This window comes from Accipiter gentilis, chromosome 2 (assembly GCF_929443795.1).
Source record: "Accipiter gentilis chromosome 2, bAccGen1.1, whole genome shotgun sequence".
Taxonomy (NCBI): domain Eukaryota; kingdom Metazoa; phylum Chordata; class Aves; order Accipitriformes; family Accipitridae; genus Astur; species Astur gentilis.
Genome location: NC_064881.1, coordinates 18,315,070 through 18,332,533, shown reverse-complemented (window position 1 = coordinate 18,332,533; position 17,464 = coordinate 18,315,070). Strand labels below are relative to the sequence as shown.

At 40.0% G+C, this 17,464-nt stretch overlaps 1 protein-coding gene across 2 annotated transcripts in view; it reads left to right on the top strand.

Moving 5' to 3' along the window:
- SLCO5A1 (solute carrier organic anion transporter family member 5A1) overlaps window positions 1-17,464 on the top strand; it is a 76,972-nt gene that overhangs the window by 29,111 nt on the left and 30,397 nt on the right. For both annotated transcript variants that reach the window (XM_049824413.1, XM_049824406.1), the window contains exons 3-4: window positions 5,049-5,181; window positions 11,575-11,801. In XM_049824413.1, the coding sequence (XP_049680370.1) occupies window positions 5,049-5,181; window positions 11,575-11,801 (360 nt within the window). The remainder of the gene's footprint in view (window positions 1-5,048; window positions 5,182-11,574; window positions 11,802-17,464) is intronic.

Here is a 17,464-nt window from a genome sequence, read left to right as displayed (position 1 = left end):
GTAGCCCACTAATGTTGTGTACTTTCTGATCATCTAGGCACAATATGATGCTTTTGACTTTAATTGGTACTAGCACTACTAATATAAAAAGACACAGTTGGAGGGTTAACATTGTATGCATTTGAGGATGCCATAGGGACATATGTTACATATTTCCATATGCAAAATGTATGGAAGTTGTCATTTGGTGTGATTAGAGGAGTGATTCAGAGTATTTTTATGACCTCTGTCTCAGTATATTTTTATATTGCGGGTAGGTTACAAAAAAATAAAATCTTTGGTAACAAAGTTATTTCATGCATGTGATGTGAACACAGGGATTTTTGGACCCGTAGAGGATTCAGTCTGTCTTATTGTAGTCATACAATCTTTGCTGCAATAGGCTCTGTGTAAAGCCTTCTTAGGTTGAAGAAGAATCTCTTTATGAATAGAAGCAATAGACAATATTATCAAATGTTATCAAAATGGCAGCATTCATTGTAATGTGTCCCAGCATGAACTTTTCAGTGGAGGAGAATGACATTGCTTAATCTTATTTTGCTTTGGTAGGTAAATTCCATGTGTAACTCAATTACTGTTGCTTTGATTCCCTTTCTCTCTCCCATCCAACATCTTTGCTGTGGTGGACGTTTGTGGCTAAGCTTGGCTAACCATAGCCAGCTGCAGTTTTGAAACTAGACAGCCTTGCTAGTATGGTGTTGTGCCTGAGGTAATATGCAATGCTGAGGGCATACTCTGTGAGGCAGAGAAGCTCCTCAGGTACAGAACTTCAAAGGAATTAAAATAATCATAGCTGGTTATCATGGGGGCAAATGGGCACTTAACAAACTGTGTCTGAACCAGGATATTTTTACTTACTTACAGTCTATGTCAGAGGTAGAACTATGATCTGAAAGACCAGGTTTGGGAGGGCTGGGAAGGGCTATCCCTTGTCACTGAAAAGAAGGTGCACCCAGAGGAAGAGTATGCTTGCTAATGCAAACTCCTCCTCACAGCACTGAGTTCTTCAGAGGAAAGGGAAACTTTAAAAAATCTGCAAGGTCTTTGGCCTTTGAAATTGTCTTGTTTAAACACCATGCCATTTAAGTAGACTAACCTGTGCTTTGGTTTGAAGACTTAAGATCCTACATCACAGCTGCAGCAAGCTACAACAGGCTTCTGGGGAAAAACTTGCAAGGTCCAGTCTGAGCTGCTTGTGTTGAATGTCATGAGTAGTTCTCAGATGGCTCTAATTCAGCTAGGAGAGGGTGACCTGCAGATGCTTTTTCCTGGAGAGACCCACGTTTCCAGAGGAGTGTACTCCGTGACTTGCCAGCATTGAACATGCATGGCTAATGCAGTAATTCTGAGAGGTACAAGTTTTCATGTCAATGAAAACCAATCAGAAGACAATCAGATGAATGTTGTAGCCCATATGTCTATATTAACAGTAGTTTCCTCATTTTATCTTTTGAAGATGATTTACTGTTTGGAGTAGAGCTATAACTTGTAGAATGTACATCATCTGTATTTTACCACAGGAAAGGAGATATTACTGCTATTTTATAGCGTAGTTTTTTATGACTTAAGAAATTTGAAGGCAGCTTGGAAATCTAAGCACCAGTCAAGGTAATGGCTGGGAGGTTAAAAGACAAATCCTGGATTTCCTTAAGTGCAGTTTAAAAAATCATCTGGATACCATGTGGCCTGCCTCTGCATCACAGTAGTCCAGCATGTCTCCTGATAGAAATGTTTGTTAATTCTGTTGTTGAAATTTCTCAGTTGTTGAATCAGTGCAACTCCCTAAATCAAGATCCCAGATCATGGTTCTAAGAGGGAGGACCAAAAAGAGCTAGCTGAAATGCCAGGTAGGAGGCTGAAAGGAAGGTGCTCCTACATCATCTACCTGTTTCAGAACCTTTTTCATCCAGAAGCTGGAGACCTTCTAGTGACCTGAGTGGAAAAAATTGTGGACCAGTTCTCCACAGAATTTTTTATTTGTGAAGTGGGTTCAGTTTTGATGATGTCCTGATTGAATCTGTTTCCAGTTAAGTTTCCTTTCCATATCATCCAGTAATTTTGGTGGCCTGTTTGGGAATCAGGAACGTCTTTATTCCTGGACATTGGGGTGCATAGCTGTGAAGGCCGTGACCAGAATTTCAATGGTCCAGGACCCTGGAGCAGCCTGCCAGGGTGATGCTTGGAGGTAGCTCTCCCTTCACTTCCACAGCAAGGTTTGGAGGTTTGTGGCAGATTTTTTTCAAGCACTAAATTTTGAAATATCAAAATCTTTTACTTGCCATGTTCTATCTTTAGTCCTATTTAGAAGTCCAGATCAGTTTATTGCACTTGGTGTTCGGTTTCTGATAGTGGCCATTACTAGGTGCTGAGGAAGATTCTGCAAAGTCTCTTAAAATGGCAATCGTGGAACTCATGTGCTGACTGGTTTCCTCCTGCCCTGGACCAGGCACGTGGGGGCTCTCTGTTTTCTGAAAGATCCAGAAAGTTGCATGTTGCCTGTAAGTTATATTAAAAAAAAAAATCTCAAAGCCTGAACAGCATACAGTCGTTTTAAAATACTTCTGAAGTGATTGACAGCATTCCCTCCTCTAACGGAGCAGCAGCGTACACTGTTATTTTTATCTTTACTGTACAGTATTTCTGCTGATGAAGAAAAACCTTTGAGGTTACCAGGTGTACAAAATACATGATCTGGGTAGTGCTTCTAAGCCTAAGCAGTGGCTGCATTTTGCCTGTTTCAGTGGTGGAATTGAAGCTGAATAAATACAGCATAAGTATTTTTTCTGAATACTGAAATGAATGGATTAGGTCACTTTTTTACTCCTTTTGTGTTTCCTGTGTAAACTTTCTAGAGACCTGAGTTTGCTGTAGTTGTGTGAATCAATTTTCCAAGCAAACATTTGTGGGACAAAATTTATTATAGTGGATGGAGTTTGGGTTTTTTTCCCTCCTCATGATGTGGATTTTTGCAAATAACAGTTACTGTGGGGTTTATCTAACCACTTAACTGCTAAGGAGTGGTGTAACAATGTCTAATGGAGCATTTTAGGCATACAGAGAATTGTTTACAATCAATCCAGAAGGGAACATGGCTGGAATAAATTTAAATAGTGAACACAGTTCCGGAAACCATTATGCGAAAAGGACTTCAGCAAAATCTAATTATTTGAAATTGCAGATTCATAAAAACTGAAAATGTTTTAAGAAAGAGAAAAATGATAAATCTGTTTAATCAATTTGTAGTCTGGAAGCATTTTTTACTATAGGCAGTTTAATTTTTGTGGTAGCTTCTGTGATTTTTTTTTTTCCCCTGGAATAGAGCTCTCAGATAGCAGTCCCTTTTTAGTCCTGAGAATGTTCTCTTTCTTCTTTCTCTTCTTTCAAAACATGAGATGAAATGTACAAGTTATTTTGGTTTAATCAGGCAGATTTAGTGATTTCTTTTTGCCTGTGTTGTCCATGAGATATAGTTTACTATAACTGGTAACACAGAAACCCAAGCTCTAACAACTCAGTTATGCTTCCTCAGCTGCTGCAGTCTAGGACGCAGCTGGGTCCCCTGACTGAGGATGGGACCAGAAAGGATGGAGCCTGCATACCACCAGGGAGAGAGACTGGTCCACAGAAACCATGTGGAGATAGAGGTTTTGCCGTGAAGACGATGTTTTCAGAGAATTAGATAAGAAATGGTTTTTTCATGTGCTAGATAGTGGGTCTGCAGCAGCTGAGCAAGTGGTGTTCTGCTGGAGCTTGGGTTTCGGTCGTACCAGACATGTGAGTGGATAGCAGAGACCTTACAACCCCTCTTGCCTTTTGTCGCAGCCAGACAGTATGGGAAGCAGGGCAGAAGCATCTTAGAAGCGATGAGTACTGCACGATGCATTAAGGAAGGAAAGAGATGGAGTAGGGGAATAAGAGAAAAATCTTTGGAAGATAGCTATGGTCTTGATGGTGGGGTTAACTTCATACGGATCTTGTAAAAGGTGTCTGAATTTAAGGTTGTGATAAGTGACCTTGGCTTAGTTCAAAAATTGATTTGGGATTTGCAGAAGTAGAAAAGGAAAGGAGTGGAATTGCCAAGATTTAAGGGCAAGACAAATGACAGCTTTAAATTATCCACCTTTCAAAACCTGGAAATGAGACCAGAGGGAGCTGTGGTGTTTTCTCACACATACCCTGGTATGGATGGCTGAAGGACCAGGATTGGAGACTGCACTCTGAAGAGCATCTTGTAGAAGACACAGCAGATAAGAGCCTTGTATTGGTATCTCCTACTCTGTTATTCCAAATGATAAGGATTTTGCTGTCCTCTAACGTTCAGTGATGATGTTGTAAAATGTGTGTCTTTGGTTGCACATGAGAAACTTATTTTCATTTTAATAACTTTTTAAATGGGGAAATTTCTTTTAAAATAGCATTAAAATTTTAAATTTAAAGATCAAATGTTTTGAACAAGGCAGGAGTCTCACAGGAAATACAGTATATATGGTCTGCTGGTATCAGTATGTAAACCAGGGGCAAGTCCATGGCTACACAGAAAAAGCATAATTCTGTCAATCTCTAGAATAGGCATATTTGATTTCTTAACTTTGATGTTTCTTTTAAATCTGGTATTAGTCTGATGGTAACTAAGCTGGAATGTTGTACTTTGTTCTTTGGTGTCTTAACACAATTTTTATCCTCTGCTTTTCTGTTTGCTTACCATTAATTATATTTTTTCTATTTATGTATTAAATTTTGTTTTGATTCAAAGGAAATGTTATCAAATATGAAAAATATTGTCAAAGTCAAGTATGGTTTCCATCCAAAATACCAGAGTACTTCCATCCATGATTTGACTGAAAATATACAGAACACAGCAATTTTCTTACCAATATGTTACTTATGCAGAAGTTGCTGCCTTTGAAGGTTGCAAAAAAGGGCTCTAAAGGTTCTGGGGTATGAAACTTCCTGCTTTAAGAGGCATCTTTTACTTTTGGATTTTATGTGTAAATAACTAACGAAACGTTATTTTGTTGATGTACAACTCTGACCTTTTATTTCCTCAGCCATCATGTATGTAATGGGAGCACTTGGTCCTGCAGCTGGATACTTACTAGGAGGACTTCTTATTGGTTTCTATGTTGATCCTAGGACAACTGTTTATATTGACCAGAGTGATCCCCGATTCATTGGAAACTGGTAAGCGTCAACCATTTTTCAAAACTACTCTCTAAGTTGCTGGTGAGGAATTGAGACAGGTTGGGCAATCATATCCCTTGAGGGCTAGTTGAAGGTTGTAGCAGGAGGCCAAGGAAGAGGAGGTTTCTGTCGATTACTACACACTAGCCTGTGACAGAGAGGGAACACTTCTGCAGAAGTGCATGGGCACATTGCATGGAAAACCTTCTGCTTTTGGCTGCTCCATGACTGGCTCTGACCACTGTGGGCACTGACTGAGAGTCCTCAGCACAGGGGTGGCAGGACAGAATATCCATGTTGCAGGAGACCGTCAAGGATCACTGTTGCCCAGGGCCAAGCCCTTCCTGCTGGAAGGTGGATTAATCCTTTCTTTGGTCTTCCAAAGCAGGCAGCAAGAAAGGCTGAGCTCTGCTGCCCAGATGAGAAATGGTAGACTTCATTTACGCTGGTCTAGGAGAAGGAGATTGAATGGGGTCAGAACATGGCCTTCCCAGTCTTGTTTCTCAGGGTGATGGCTCATGTTTAGGCAGCAGATGATGCAAACCATCACAGTACTCTCTAGTAAATAGTAGGCTTCCAGCAGCGCTGAGATGTAATGGCCATAATCATTAGCTGATGTCTTTGGGCAGCCTTTGGTATGTGGCCTCCTTGGAAAATACCTCTTTGAGGAAGCAGGTCTTGAGGAGTCTTCAACTGGCTTTTCTCAGATAATTCATAAATCTGCCTTGAAATTTTTGTGCAAGCGCAGAAAAGACTTAAGTTCATATCCCAGGAGGAGACCTCTACTTCGTAAATGTAGGGTGCAGTGTCAGTTCTCATGCACTGGATTAGTGTTTGTCACTCTGCCATTGCAGTCAGATCGTATCCATTTCTATTTATCCTGCAGTGATCTCTCCTGGCAGTTTGATGTGAAAAATTCTCTCTTTGGAATGTTCTTAAACCTTTGGAGATTTATCACTGCTTTATTTGTCTTAGTCCAAGAGCATTGCTGCACAGGACTGTCTAGCCAAATTTTCAGTGGGAGAAAGGCAAACCTGAGTGCTCAGTTAACCTGTGACCTTGGGGTTAATGACTCTGTGCTCTCTTGTATATACTGACTTATCTCACAGAAGTGAATGTGCGGCAGTGTCAAAAATGTGCTTTAAGTATTCTTGAATAAAAGATTTGAAATGAAAGCCAAGTATTATACATTCTTTATAAAACTCTTACGTTTCATGTGTTTTTAAGGACATGTCAGAACTGGTAATCAGCACCTGATCAGTACTTCTCAACAGAAATCATGAGCAGGCCCATAAATATATTTGTTAATTGAAATCAGTGGGGCTATATGAGTGAGGGGTAAGCTTTTGATTTTATCTGTAATGCAGCCACTGATACAACTGCCTTATGATGTAGGCATACCTGTGTGAGTTTTAACTTAAAACAGCCTGGGTGAGGCTAAAATAACCAAAGCAGCACAGACACATCAGTTTGCCACTTCTTGGGCCATTTGCACCAGGGTCTGTGCCGCAGCAGATGGATGGCTGCTACTGCATGTTTAAAGCTAGCTTGGATATACATGCAATGTTGTCATAGCCAAATGTATGAGAGAGATCAGGCAAAAAAATGCCTGTCCTTGCTCGTGAATTACAAGTTTAACTACCCTCCCTCAAAAGAGTGAGTGGCATGGATGGATGCCCAGTGCTAGGGATGGATCCCTGACGTCCTATGGGAATGCTGTAATCCCTGAGCTCCATGGCAAAAGTGGTGAGAAGTCACCTCTTACAGCCATTTCTGTGGGCAGGCTTTGAGAACATCTATTGTACTGGACCTTGCAAGCAAAATGAGGAAAAGAGCCTAGTTGGGCATTCAGAGGATTTTATGTCAAATTGCTAAATGCATTTAATATATCTCCAGTATTTAATGTCACCTGAACAAAGTATCTTGGTGGTTTCAGTTTTGCACAGGGATGCCAGCAGAAGTGATGCATATATGACTGAGGGCAGGAAATCAGCTGTTGTAGGATCTCAGCAGGAAAGTTGTATTCCAGCCAGCATAGAAAAGGAAAAGTCATTCAAAGTTTCCTTTTTCTGTCATGTTGATTAAATCTGTAGAAATTGGCTTTCCCTGAAGGGTGTTCCAGGTCTTTCATTTTTGGCGCTCTCAGTTTTTTCTCTCTTTAATTTCTGAAGAGAAAAATACCCTGTTATCTGTTCTCTAGTAATTTGTTTCACAATCTGTGGTGGCCTCTCATAAAAGTTTGATGGTGCTCGTACCATCTGCGTCTCATTCTCTTTTCTCTGTCTGTTCTTTATCTACCCATTAAAATGAAGACTCTCACATTGTGAGGATTGGTCCTTTGTCCCTTGCTACTCACTGACTGCCCAGTTGCAGAGAGCTCTGAAAGTATAGCCTTACATTCCAATGAAATCTGTTTTCTGGGACCGTGACATTTTCTCCTTGCAGGGAAGTGCTGCGTAGCCAAGTTTATTTTTATTTATGTAATCTAACAATTTGAAATATGAGAGTAGTCTAGCACTTACTTCAGCTGACATGCTTTTTAAAAGTAGGGTGCAGTTGAGATAAGTTAATGGGCAGTCATATTTGAGATTTCTCAGCCTTGTCTCCTTTGAAGTAAATTAGTGTCATTGATTCCCATCTTTCCTTTATTATAGCTGTAAGGTTTCTAACTTAACGCAGGGATCCTGTGAAAAAATTCCATTATTAAAGGAGGTAATGATTACAGACAAAAGAGTGAGTACAGCAGCTATGATATATGACAACAAAAATTGCAGTAAAGCCTATTTTTTACTTAAGCTGTTCCTTTCTAAGACAGATATTGTATATATGCAGGACAGGTAACTTGGTTTCTCTCTTGTGATACCTGAGAAACAAAGTAAGCGGTTATTTCTCAGGGTTATTTCTGATCTCATTCTTCCTTGAGTTTCACAGAACTGGGTTTGCACTCCTGGATTTTGCACACCTGGGCTTTCTGTAGGTGCTCTGGGCTAAACTACAGGCCAGCTGTCTATGCCAGCCCATCAAATGTTTAAAACTGCTTTTTAGTCAAATGTTGTAACTGTAGGGATGTGTTAGAAATCATCCATCATGTTGTTGTCTTCGAGAACTGTTAATGTGCTATGTAGGGATCTCATTAGTTGTAGAATAGCCCTTGGCAGTCTGTCAGGTGCTTTGAATCAAATTTTCTTTTGCTGACACTTTTCTGAGTGTTTGCCTAGTTCTGATTCTGTTTAATGCTTGGATCTTCCCATATAGTCTTTCATCGGCATTCGACACAGGAAGTTTAAAGGAATTCCTCCAGCAGTGTCTGGTCCTTCCTTAGCTTTAATTGCTTTTATTTGAGTTCCTAGGGCTTGTGCAGATGCCTTTGAGGTATTCTCTTGCATATTTTCTTTGACTTTAGAAGACAGAAAATAAGGGCTTTTTAATTAATACAGATCCTGTTCTGACCTTTCATTTCCCATTGTAGGTGTCCTTATTATTTTTGATATTGTCTTTTTTCTGTTTTCCAGTTCTTTAATATTTCTGCAGGAACATGTGAAGTGTAGACAGTGCAGATAATTGCATCCAGTGCTGCATTTGTGACATCTCCAGCACTTGGTATGCTGCCATAATGGTCCTTTTGAATTTGAATTTCATCTTGTGCTTCAGCACAGGCCCTGTCTCCTTTGCTGTTTCCCACTGAGTGGATCGTTTCAGATTTCTGTGTATTTTTGCCACAGATTGTTTCTTTGATCAGTACCTTTTCACCCTCTGCTTTTGAGATCCTGAAAGGGATGTTACTACATTTTTATACAGTCTACTGATTTATTCCCTGCCTGATAGTGCTGACTAATCCTCCTAAAAGTCTGGTTTCTAATCCATGCATGTTATCAGCTGAAATGCATGAATAGAGGATTTTCTGTTTACATAATACCAAAACTAGCCAAAACTTGCAGTTACTTAGATTTGCCTCACGAAAGCTTCCTCCACAATCTTTCTAACAAAAATGGTGTTACACATGGCTGTTTGTTTGGTGTTTGCCTTTGCATAACCATTTACCACACAAACCATTACACATGCATATGAATTTGTCTTCATTTAAAAATTTGCAATATGTTTGCATTACAAATATGAGGCCAGATGTTTTGTTTCTTCTGTAAATAGTCCTGTCTACTCAATACTTCTAAATGTTTAAAGTTTGAACAAATATATAATTAGTAGTTTCCTGTTGTAGGTTCCTTTTCTAAGTGTAAAGGATGTACAAAAAATGTAAAAATTATTCTGTAAACTGTGATTTGAAAGCAAAGAACTTCAGTCTTTTATCATTATGGTTTGGTATCACAGTAACATGATTAAAACTTCCAAACGCTAGTGTAGATTAGTGTGGTGGGTTGACTTTGGCTGCCTGCCAGGTGCCCACCAAAGCTGCTCTATCACTCCGCCTCCTCAGCCGGACAGGGGGAGAAAATATGATGAAAAGCTTGTGGGTCAAGATAAGGACAGGGAGAACACTCACGAATTACCATCATGGGCAAAACAGACTTGACTTAGGGAAATTAATTTAATTTATTGACAATTAATAACAGAGTAGGATAGTAAGAATTAAAAACAAAACTACAAACACTTTCTGCCCACCTTTCCCTTCTTCCAAGGCTCAGCTGCACTCAATGACTATTCTAACTCCTCCGCCCTGAGAGGTGCAGGGGGACAGGCAATGGGGATTGCGGTCAGTCCATAACACTTCGTCTCTGCCGATCCTTCCTCCTCACACTCTTCCCCTGCTTCAGTGTGGGATCCCTCCCATGCGAGACAGTCTTTCACAAACTGCTCCAACGTGGGTCCCCCGCGGGGTCACAAGTCCTGCCAGAAAACCTGCTCCAGCACAGGCTTCCCACGGAGTCACAGCCTCCTTTGGGCACCCACCTGCTCCGACGTGGGGTCCTCCCCGGGCTGCAGGTGGAGATCTGCTCCACCGTGGACCTCCCTGGGCTGCGGGGGGACAGCCTGCCTCACCGTGGTCTTCCCCACGGGCTGCAGGGGAATCTCTGCTCTGGCACCTGGAGCACCTCCTCCCCCTCCTTCTCCCACCTTGGTGTCTGCAGGGCTGGTTCTGTCGCATTTTGTCACTCCCCTCACACAGCTGCTCTGCAACGTTTTTTACCCTTTCCTAAATAAGTTACCACAGAGATGTCACCAGCGTTGCTGATGGGCTAAGCTTTGGGCAGTGGTGGATCTGTTTTTGGAGCTGGCTGGAGCTGGCTCTGTCCCATGTGGGGGCAGCTCATGGTGTGTTCTCACAGAAGCACCCCTGCAGCCCCCACCCTGCTACCGAAACCTTGCCACATAAACCCAATACAATTAGATCAGTACATAGTGAGAATTGCACTTTCAGTACATGGGAGGAACTCTGTGGGTGAATTCTGAGGTTGTCCTTTATGGAAGCATCTATGTGAGTTTATCCGTGTTTCCCTGTAGTCTTTGATTGCAAGATGGACTTAGAGGAGAAATTATTTTATCCGATACTCTACTATCAGCCTTCTGACTGCAGAAGGTTAACTCTAGAGTATTTTCCAGTAAGGCCCTTTTGCCCCTCTGTGTTGCTGTGGTAAAGTTCATTAAGCTTCTTGGCCTGAGGGAGGATAACTGTATGCCTGCAGTCTAAAGGGCGCTTTCCTGGCATCCCATACATTGCCTCTTCTGTGGGTATGTCCCAAGTCATTCTGTGTGAGCCAAGCGGTCATTGCAGCGTTGTTTATATCCAGTTCTTATAAGACAGAGGAAGTTCTTTGTGAAGGGATATTTCAGGTTGTGGTCACAGAACAGAGCTGCAATGTTTTAGGCATAAACCCTGGCATGAACTGCAACACATCAGTTGTTTACAATCAGGTTTTGGAAGCTCTTCATTGGGAAGAGAGAGAATTAGACAGTCAGGGCAGGGAGAGGTAGAGACTGGAAAGCAGAACAGATTTAGCCCTGATGTATCCATCTGGACATTTTATCTTCTCATGCCTTGGATAACTTTTTTCATGTTCTCCAGAGGAACACTGTATTGCTTTACTGGGATTAGGCGAGAAAGGCAAAGTAAAAGCGAGTATCTACTTCTCAGCACTTAGTACTGAGTAATTACCAAAAGTGAAAATTTACAGGAACTCAAAGCTGACACTATTTCATAGTATTTGGTGGTTCTGGATAAATACCTTTATCAGTAGACAAGCCAACAGAAACATCTTCTAGTTAAGGGTTTTAGTGCAGTGAAGGCTCTCCCCCATTTCAATCCTTTACTCTTAATGTTGATGTTCCATATTTTGCAAATATGTCTTTCCAGCCAGCACAGCCTGTAATAATAATTTTGGGGTTTTTATTTCATGTAATGCATTGGCTTTCATTTCTGTTCCTGTCTTCTGGCATTAGGTGGAGTGGATTTCTCCTTTGTGCCATTGCAATGCTCCTTGTGATATTTCCCATGTTTACCTTTCCGAAAAAGCTTCCTCCTCGACATAAAAAAAAGAAAAAGAAAAAGAAGATGAACTCTGATGATGTTTCAAGTGATGATGAGGTGATGAAAGAGAAAACAAATAGTAAAATACAAGCAGACAGTGCAGTTCCTGCCTCTATGGGATTTGGAAAGAATGTTAAAGGTGAAGTTTGTTTTTAATTTTTAAATGCTTTAAATCTTGTATACAAGATCATCTAGGATTGTATGAGTGTAATTGAAGGCAGAGTTCTGACATCCTGTATTCAATACTACATTTTGCTATTGAGATAATAATAGATGGTCATCCTGTAAAATTACAAAACACAGTGATGAGTGTAAGACATCCATTTACTCAAATTATTGAAGTGTTTAATGTGCACCTGTAACAAGCAGGTAGCCAATTTCTTATAGTTATAGGACCTCTATTACCAGACGTATTTGTCACCTTACAGTTTGTAACTGTCATACTTGCTGTAAGCTGTCCTTCTTAGAATGAAGTGCTCTTCTGAAATACAAGTGAAACAAGTAAAAAGAATTCTAGTATGTGAGTTCAATTACATTCATGCATTCGGGTAAGTTAATTGAGAAAGATTATTTGTTTCATATGCCTTTCCTGACTATTTTGTACTGCAAGCTATTTATTTCCAGAAGGCTAGGACGAATGAAACCTGTGTTAATTTTGAAACACAAAGAGATCAAAAGATTGACAAGTAATAGAGATTTTTATTTTATTCAAGAAGTAAACCATTAATGTGAAATCTAACAGTAAGTAGTAATCATTGGTAAAATGCCATGGGAAGAAGGGCAGTGTTGTTAAAAATTAATTAATGTGAAGCATATACATTTGGAGTTGACAATATAGCTTTAACAGTGTCATAATATTGAATCGTATAGGACAAGAATGAATGTGCCTTAATGCCATTGTGTTGTCAATGCTGTCGTGTCCTCCTTGGATTCCATGATACGAATTCTGGTTGTGCCATTTTGTGGTAGCCTGAGGAATGCAGTGGGGCTAGGAGAAACCATGGAATGTCATTTGTACCATTAGATGTAATTTGAACTCAAAACTTCGTTTGTTTGTTGACATGAACATTAGTGGTACTTTTTCATTGAGTATCAGTCCAAGTTATAATGAATGGCAGATTTTTTAATGACATGTTTATGATCACTCTTTATATTGAGTACGCAAGGCTTAGCAAAACCAGTGTGCTGGTTTTAGACTAAAACCAGTGTAATTCTAAGTAATGTTTGCCCACATGCATATTGATTTGCTCTACATTGCATTTGCATCTGTACTCTCAGGGTATCTAAGGTTACTGTTAATTTCTATGGAAGTAAAGAAAAAACAGGAGAGCAGAATTTGCTTGTGGTGATTTTATTAGCTTCAAAACAGCATCTTAATGAAGGCACAGAGCAAGCAAGGTAAACCTGCAATATCAGATCTTTCAGAACCATGTTCTCCCTTTGTTTGCAAAGTAGCTAAAAAAAGTGTTGGAGAAGCAAGAAAAGCATGTTGTCTACTTCCTTCTTCGAAGACTCTCTATTTCCCATATTTATGAGTCCCCATACATAATGTTTTCTTCTAAATCCATAAAGCTAGTTGTGGATTTTTTTAGCCTTCAAACCTACTGATTAGGTACCTACCTACCTCTGATTAGCAAAAGTAGTTCAGGGCTACTCCTGTCAAGGTTTTCTTACTAACTTAGGGAGGTGGGAAAGGGGAGTTCAGTCTTTGCTGGGCTCTTTCCTAATCACTGCAGGCAATGTCACAGCAGAGGGACTGCTTCAACCTGTAGGTGTGCCTGGAAGAGATAGAGGTATTCAGACAAACTCTGTGTCTGGATGAGTTTGCTGATGTTGGTTCTCTGTTTCTGTACATAATTTTACCTTCCAGGTCATGTAATGTCACTACATGCACAGATACACAGAAAACAAGTATTCTCCTAGGAGAATGTTTCCTAGTACTTTTTTTCACAGAAATGAAAACTTCTGTATATCTCATTTTAGTATGTGTTTCTTTGACTTGTATTTGCCTAAATGTGTACCATACCTTCTACGAAATCCTATATTAAAGTATTAATGGAGCTACAGAAGTAGAGCTTTTCATATACAAAGCTTCATTTTCTCTGGAGAAGAAACTTCACCACGTGGAACAATGAGAAGCAGCATTGTATTCCACATGTCAGAAAGATACCAAGCGAGTCAAGATAACATAGAGAAAAGTATTTTGCTATAAGCTGATAATAGCTTTCCCATTAGGTGTCATTTACCCTAGCAAAGAGGGCCTGCAGCAGGAATGCGCCATCATTTAATTATTTTTCAAGTTTAAGTGGGCTTTATGGAATGAGATCATGCCTCAAGCTTCTCAGTTGAGGTAATTTTGTTTATGATGGGAAGGAAAAAAGGATTGCATGTGTGTAAGTCATTTAGCATTGCTTCTTCTGAGATGCAATGTACATTTTATACTTCTCATTGAATTTCAGGGCTTCATCTTTTTATAGCATGATGGGCAGAAACTCTGCTTAGGCAGTAGCTGGAAGACTGATGATTTTAGTAGGTCACGTCTTCTGTTCTGTACTAATAAATATCAGTGATGTTGTAGTCTGCCATGACAGAGGTCAGTGCCGTTAAGTCTGTAAAATCTGTGCAGCTTAGGTAAGGAAAGTCTCAGGAAAGAAACTGTTTGTTTTGATCTTCTGATATGATGTTGTCTTACCTGGGAAGCTGGCGGAATGGTTCTTGTCCTGCTGTAACTTGTCCTAATTTTTAGTTCTCTAAATGAATGAAAAGGAATCAAAAAGGCATGATGGGAGGGGGCTGGGGTCCTTTTTCCTGCAATGGCTGCTAGTATAGGCTGAAGAAATAAACCCAAACTGGCTCCATCTGCAAGTAACCTCCAACTTCAGTGACCTGAGCTTTATTTTGGCCCACAGTAGAGGTGAGATCAGATAAAAATACAGATACATCTTTGGTTTTTCTCATGTTTTGAGATGCAAGGGCTTGGAATTCAGCCTTTTCTTATTTATGTTGCCAGTAAAAAACATGAGGAGAGTGCTTCTGAGGCAGGTATCAAAAGAATTAAATAAAACATTAAATAGGTCACAGGAGGAAGAAAATTGGATGTAGTTTATTGGGAGAAATAGAGGTAGTGTAGACAACATGAGCTAGAGGAGATTTATAATGAGGAAGCCACAGTTCAATCCCATGCAAGCAGATAAATCATGAGCCTGAGCAGGAAAAAACACTGTTTTCATTTATTACATGGATACCCTTAGGGGTTTGTAGCATGGAAATTGTATCTGCAGTCCCTTTTACTTATCGCTATAATGAAACTTACTGTGCAATTGAATAAAGGAGTAGTGTAAAGCAAGCAAATGTGTATATTACCTAAAATGTACTGATCTAATCCGAGGGGTGTTAATTAATTACACGTATTTTGTAGTCTTTGGGTTTTTTTTTAACATTTTGAGTTTTGTCCCTGTGTACAGCCCTTTCATAAATGTGGAATATTCCTGTCTGCCTTTTCATGTCTACCAGCTGTTGTATGCCCTTCCTAGTCAGTCATAGCCAGGGACAGAGAGAGGATAATGATGCTTGTCAGGGCATCAGCAAAGGTAAAAGAAACTCCTGAGGGCCTTGTGGCTGTAGGGTAAGCCCACTGCAGTGCTTCCCCAAGGATCCGGACTGGAGTTTCTGCAGTACCCGAAGATTAGTTGGCAGGGATCAGAAGAGGAGGAGGAGGAGACTGTGGTCTGTGTGTGGGGGTGCTTAGTGAGCGCTATAAATGTCAGAGAGTTCAGCAGACTGTGGGCTGGAGATCCTGCTGTGCCACTGACCTTGAGCGAGTCGCTCCCCCCTTGTCCTTTCTTAGGCCATCTTGAAGAGCTCGAAATAGAAAAGGTTGGCATGGCCCCGTGCAGTGATGAGCAGTGATAGCTGGAGCCTTGAGGAGCTGCTCTAAATCAAATTAATAAAAGTAATAATCGGATCAAACTTGCTCTGAACCTTTCTACTCTTGATGGGATATTAGGGGCTGTTCAATGATCTGGCCACCACCCAGGTACTGACGGCATGTCCTGAAAATGCTTGAGGAACTGAGTTGAATGAGGTTGTTTAAATGGTATGTGAGTAGATAATGAAGTGAAATACATGGCATAATATTATTCTAAAATTTAATGATTAGCTCCATGCAGGATATATTTGAAGTAGTCGTATGTGTCTGAAAATGCTCATTTCCATTCTGATAAACAATCCAGAAATTCTCTCTCAAATCTTGGCTCTGCTTTGTACTGTGCAAGAGCAGAAGCTGCCCCTGAAACCTCGGTGTGGAGGCAGCCTCCTTCAAAGCTGCAGACTTGGGTAGTGTTGTCCAGGCTTGGCGCACCAGCAGAAAGGAGGTCCTTTAGCTAATATCTGCATCACCCTTACAAGGGGCTTCGCTGATGGACCAGAAGAGGACGGTGCTGTAGACTGGCATGGTTTATTCCCCATTTATATTCATTGAATCGCCTTGGGCTAGGTGTACAGGAACAGGGGTAAAAGAAAATATATTAAATGGTGAAAAAGGTTGTGAAGTCAGAATTATTTGAATTTTTATTGAAATTCTGTTTATTGTGCTTTAATAGTTTTGCTTCTAGCAGTATTTATGAATATTTGTATTGCTTGCAGATTTTTCTTATGCTTTTTTCTTACCATGAATCAAACAGTGGTCCAGCACATGAGTGAAAGAAAATGAATACTGACTACAGAAAAAAATATAGCCAAAGACCATGAAGGGAAGAAAATTGCTAGTAGACTAGCAAACCAGTCCAGCAAGGCAGGTTTCACTTTACTTTTAGTTACATTTTAGATTATTTAAAAAAAAAAAAAAAAAAGAAAGAAGGTAAGGTTGTTTAAGATTTGAATTACTGCACAGAAGTGTAAACATGTTTGCAGCCGTACTAAAAGATCATTTCAGTTTTCGGAGTGTCATCGATGGACATTTATTTGTTCAAATGACAGAATGAGGGAAACTGCAAGTTCTCATAGGTTTGTTTCTGATGCACACTTGGAAACACAAGAGATGTTTTTTGAAGACCTAAAACTTGGAACCTGACAGGTTTAATAATGGCCTTGAAATCAAAGCCTAGGCCTGTGGCTAGACACACAAGAATAATATGACGTTGAAAGGATTTAAATGCATGATTAATTATCTAGTACAAAGGATCCATAAAGTTTTTATCAGTCTTGCTTTTCACTAGAATTAGTGTGGTTGAAAGAGATGAGAAGTAGTGCCTTTTTATTATAGGTTTTTAAATACAGAAGTGTAATACAGATTCTGTCACACAGGATTTGAGTATAATCATAGGAGGAAATAAGGCAAAACCTAATTCTGACTATGTATTTTTATTTGCAAATTTCTTACTGTATAGCAGCTTTTCCTTGTCTGCCAGACAGTTGCTCCTTATAAATCACAGAGAGCTTCAACCCTCAACTGCTCCAGGTGGTATGTATTAGTGCAGCATGCAGGAATAATCTCTGTTTTATTTCATGACAAAAATTACAGTAATCAGCAGAGCTGTTCCCTGAAGAATGCTTCACAGGGGTGTAAGAGAACTTGTGCTTATTCCAAGACTCTGAATTTTATCTATTTATCAGTAGCAATCCAATTTCAAAATACTAATTAGTTTTGAAATTAATGACCTTTAGACTGAGTGCTCAGATCAGATGCAAAGAGTATTCAACAGAAAGTACAGCTCTATATCCAAAAACCAGAGCAAAATGCTCTGCAGTTCTTGACCTAATTCGTTCTTCAGTATCTTTAGGTTGAAAATTCTAAACCAGACA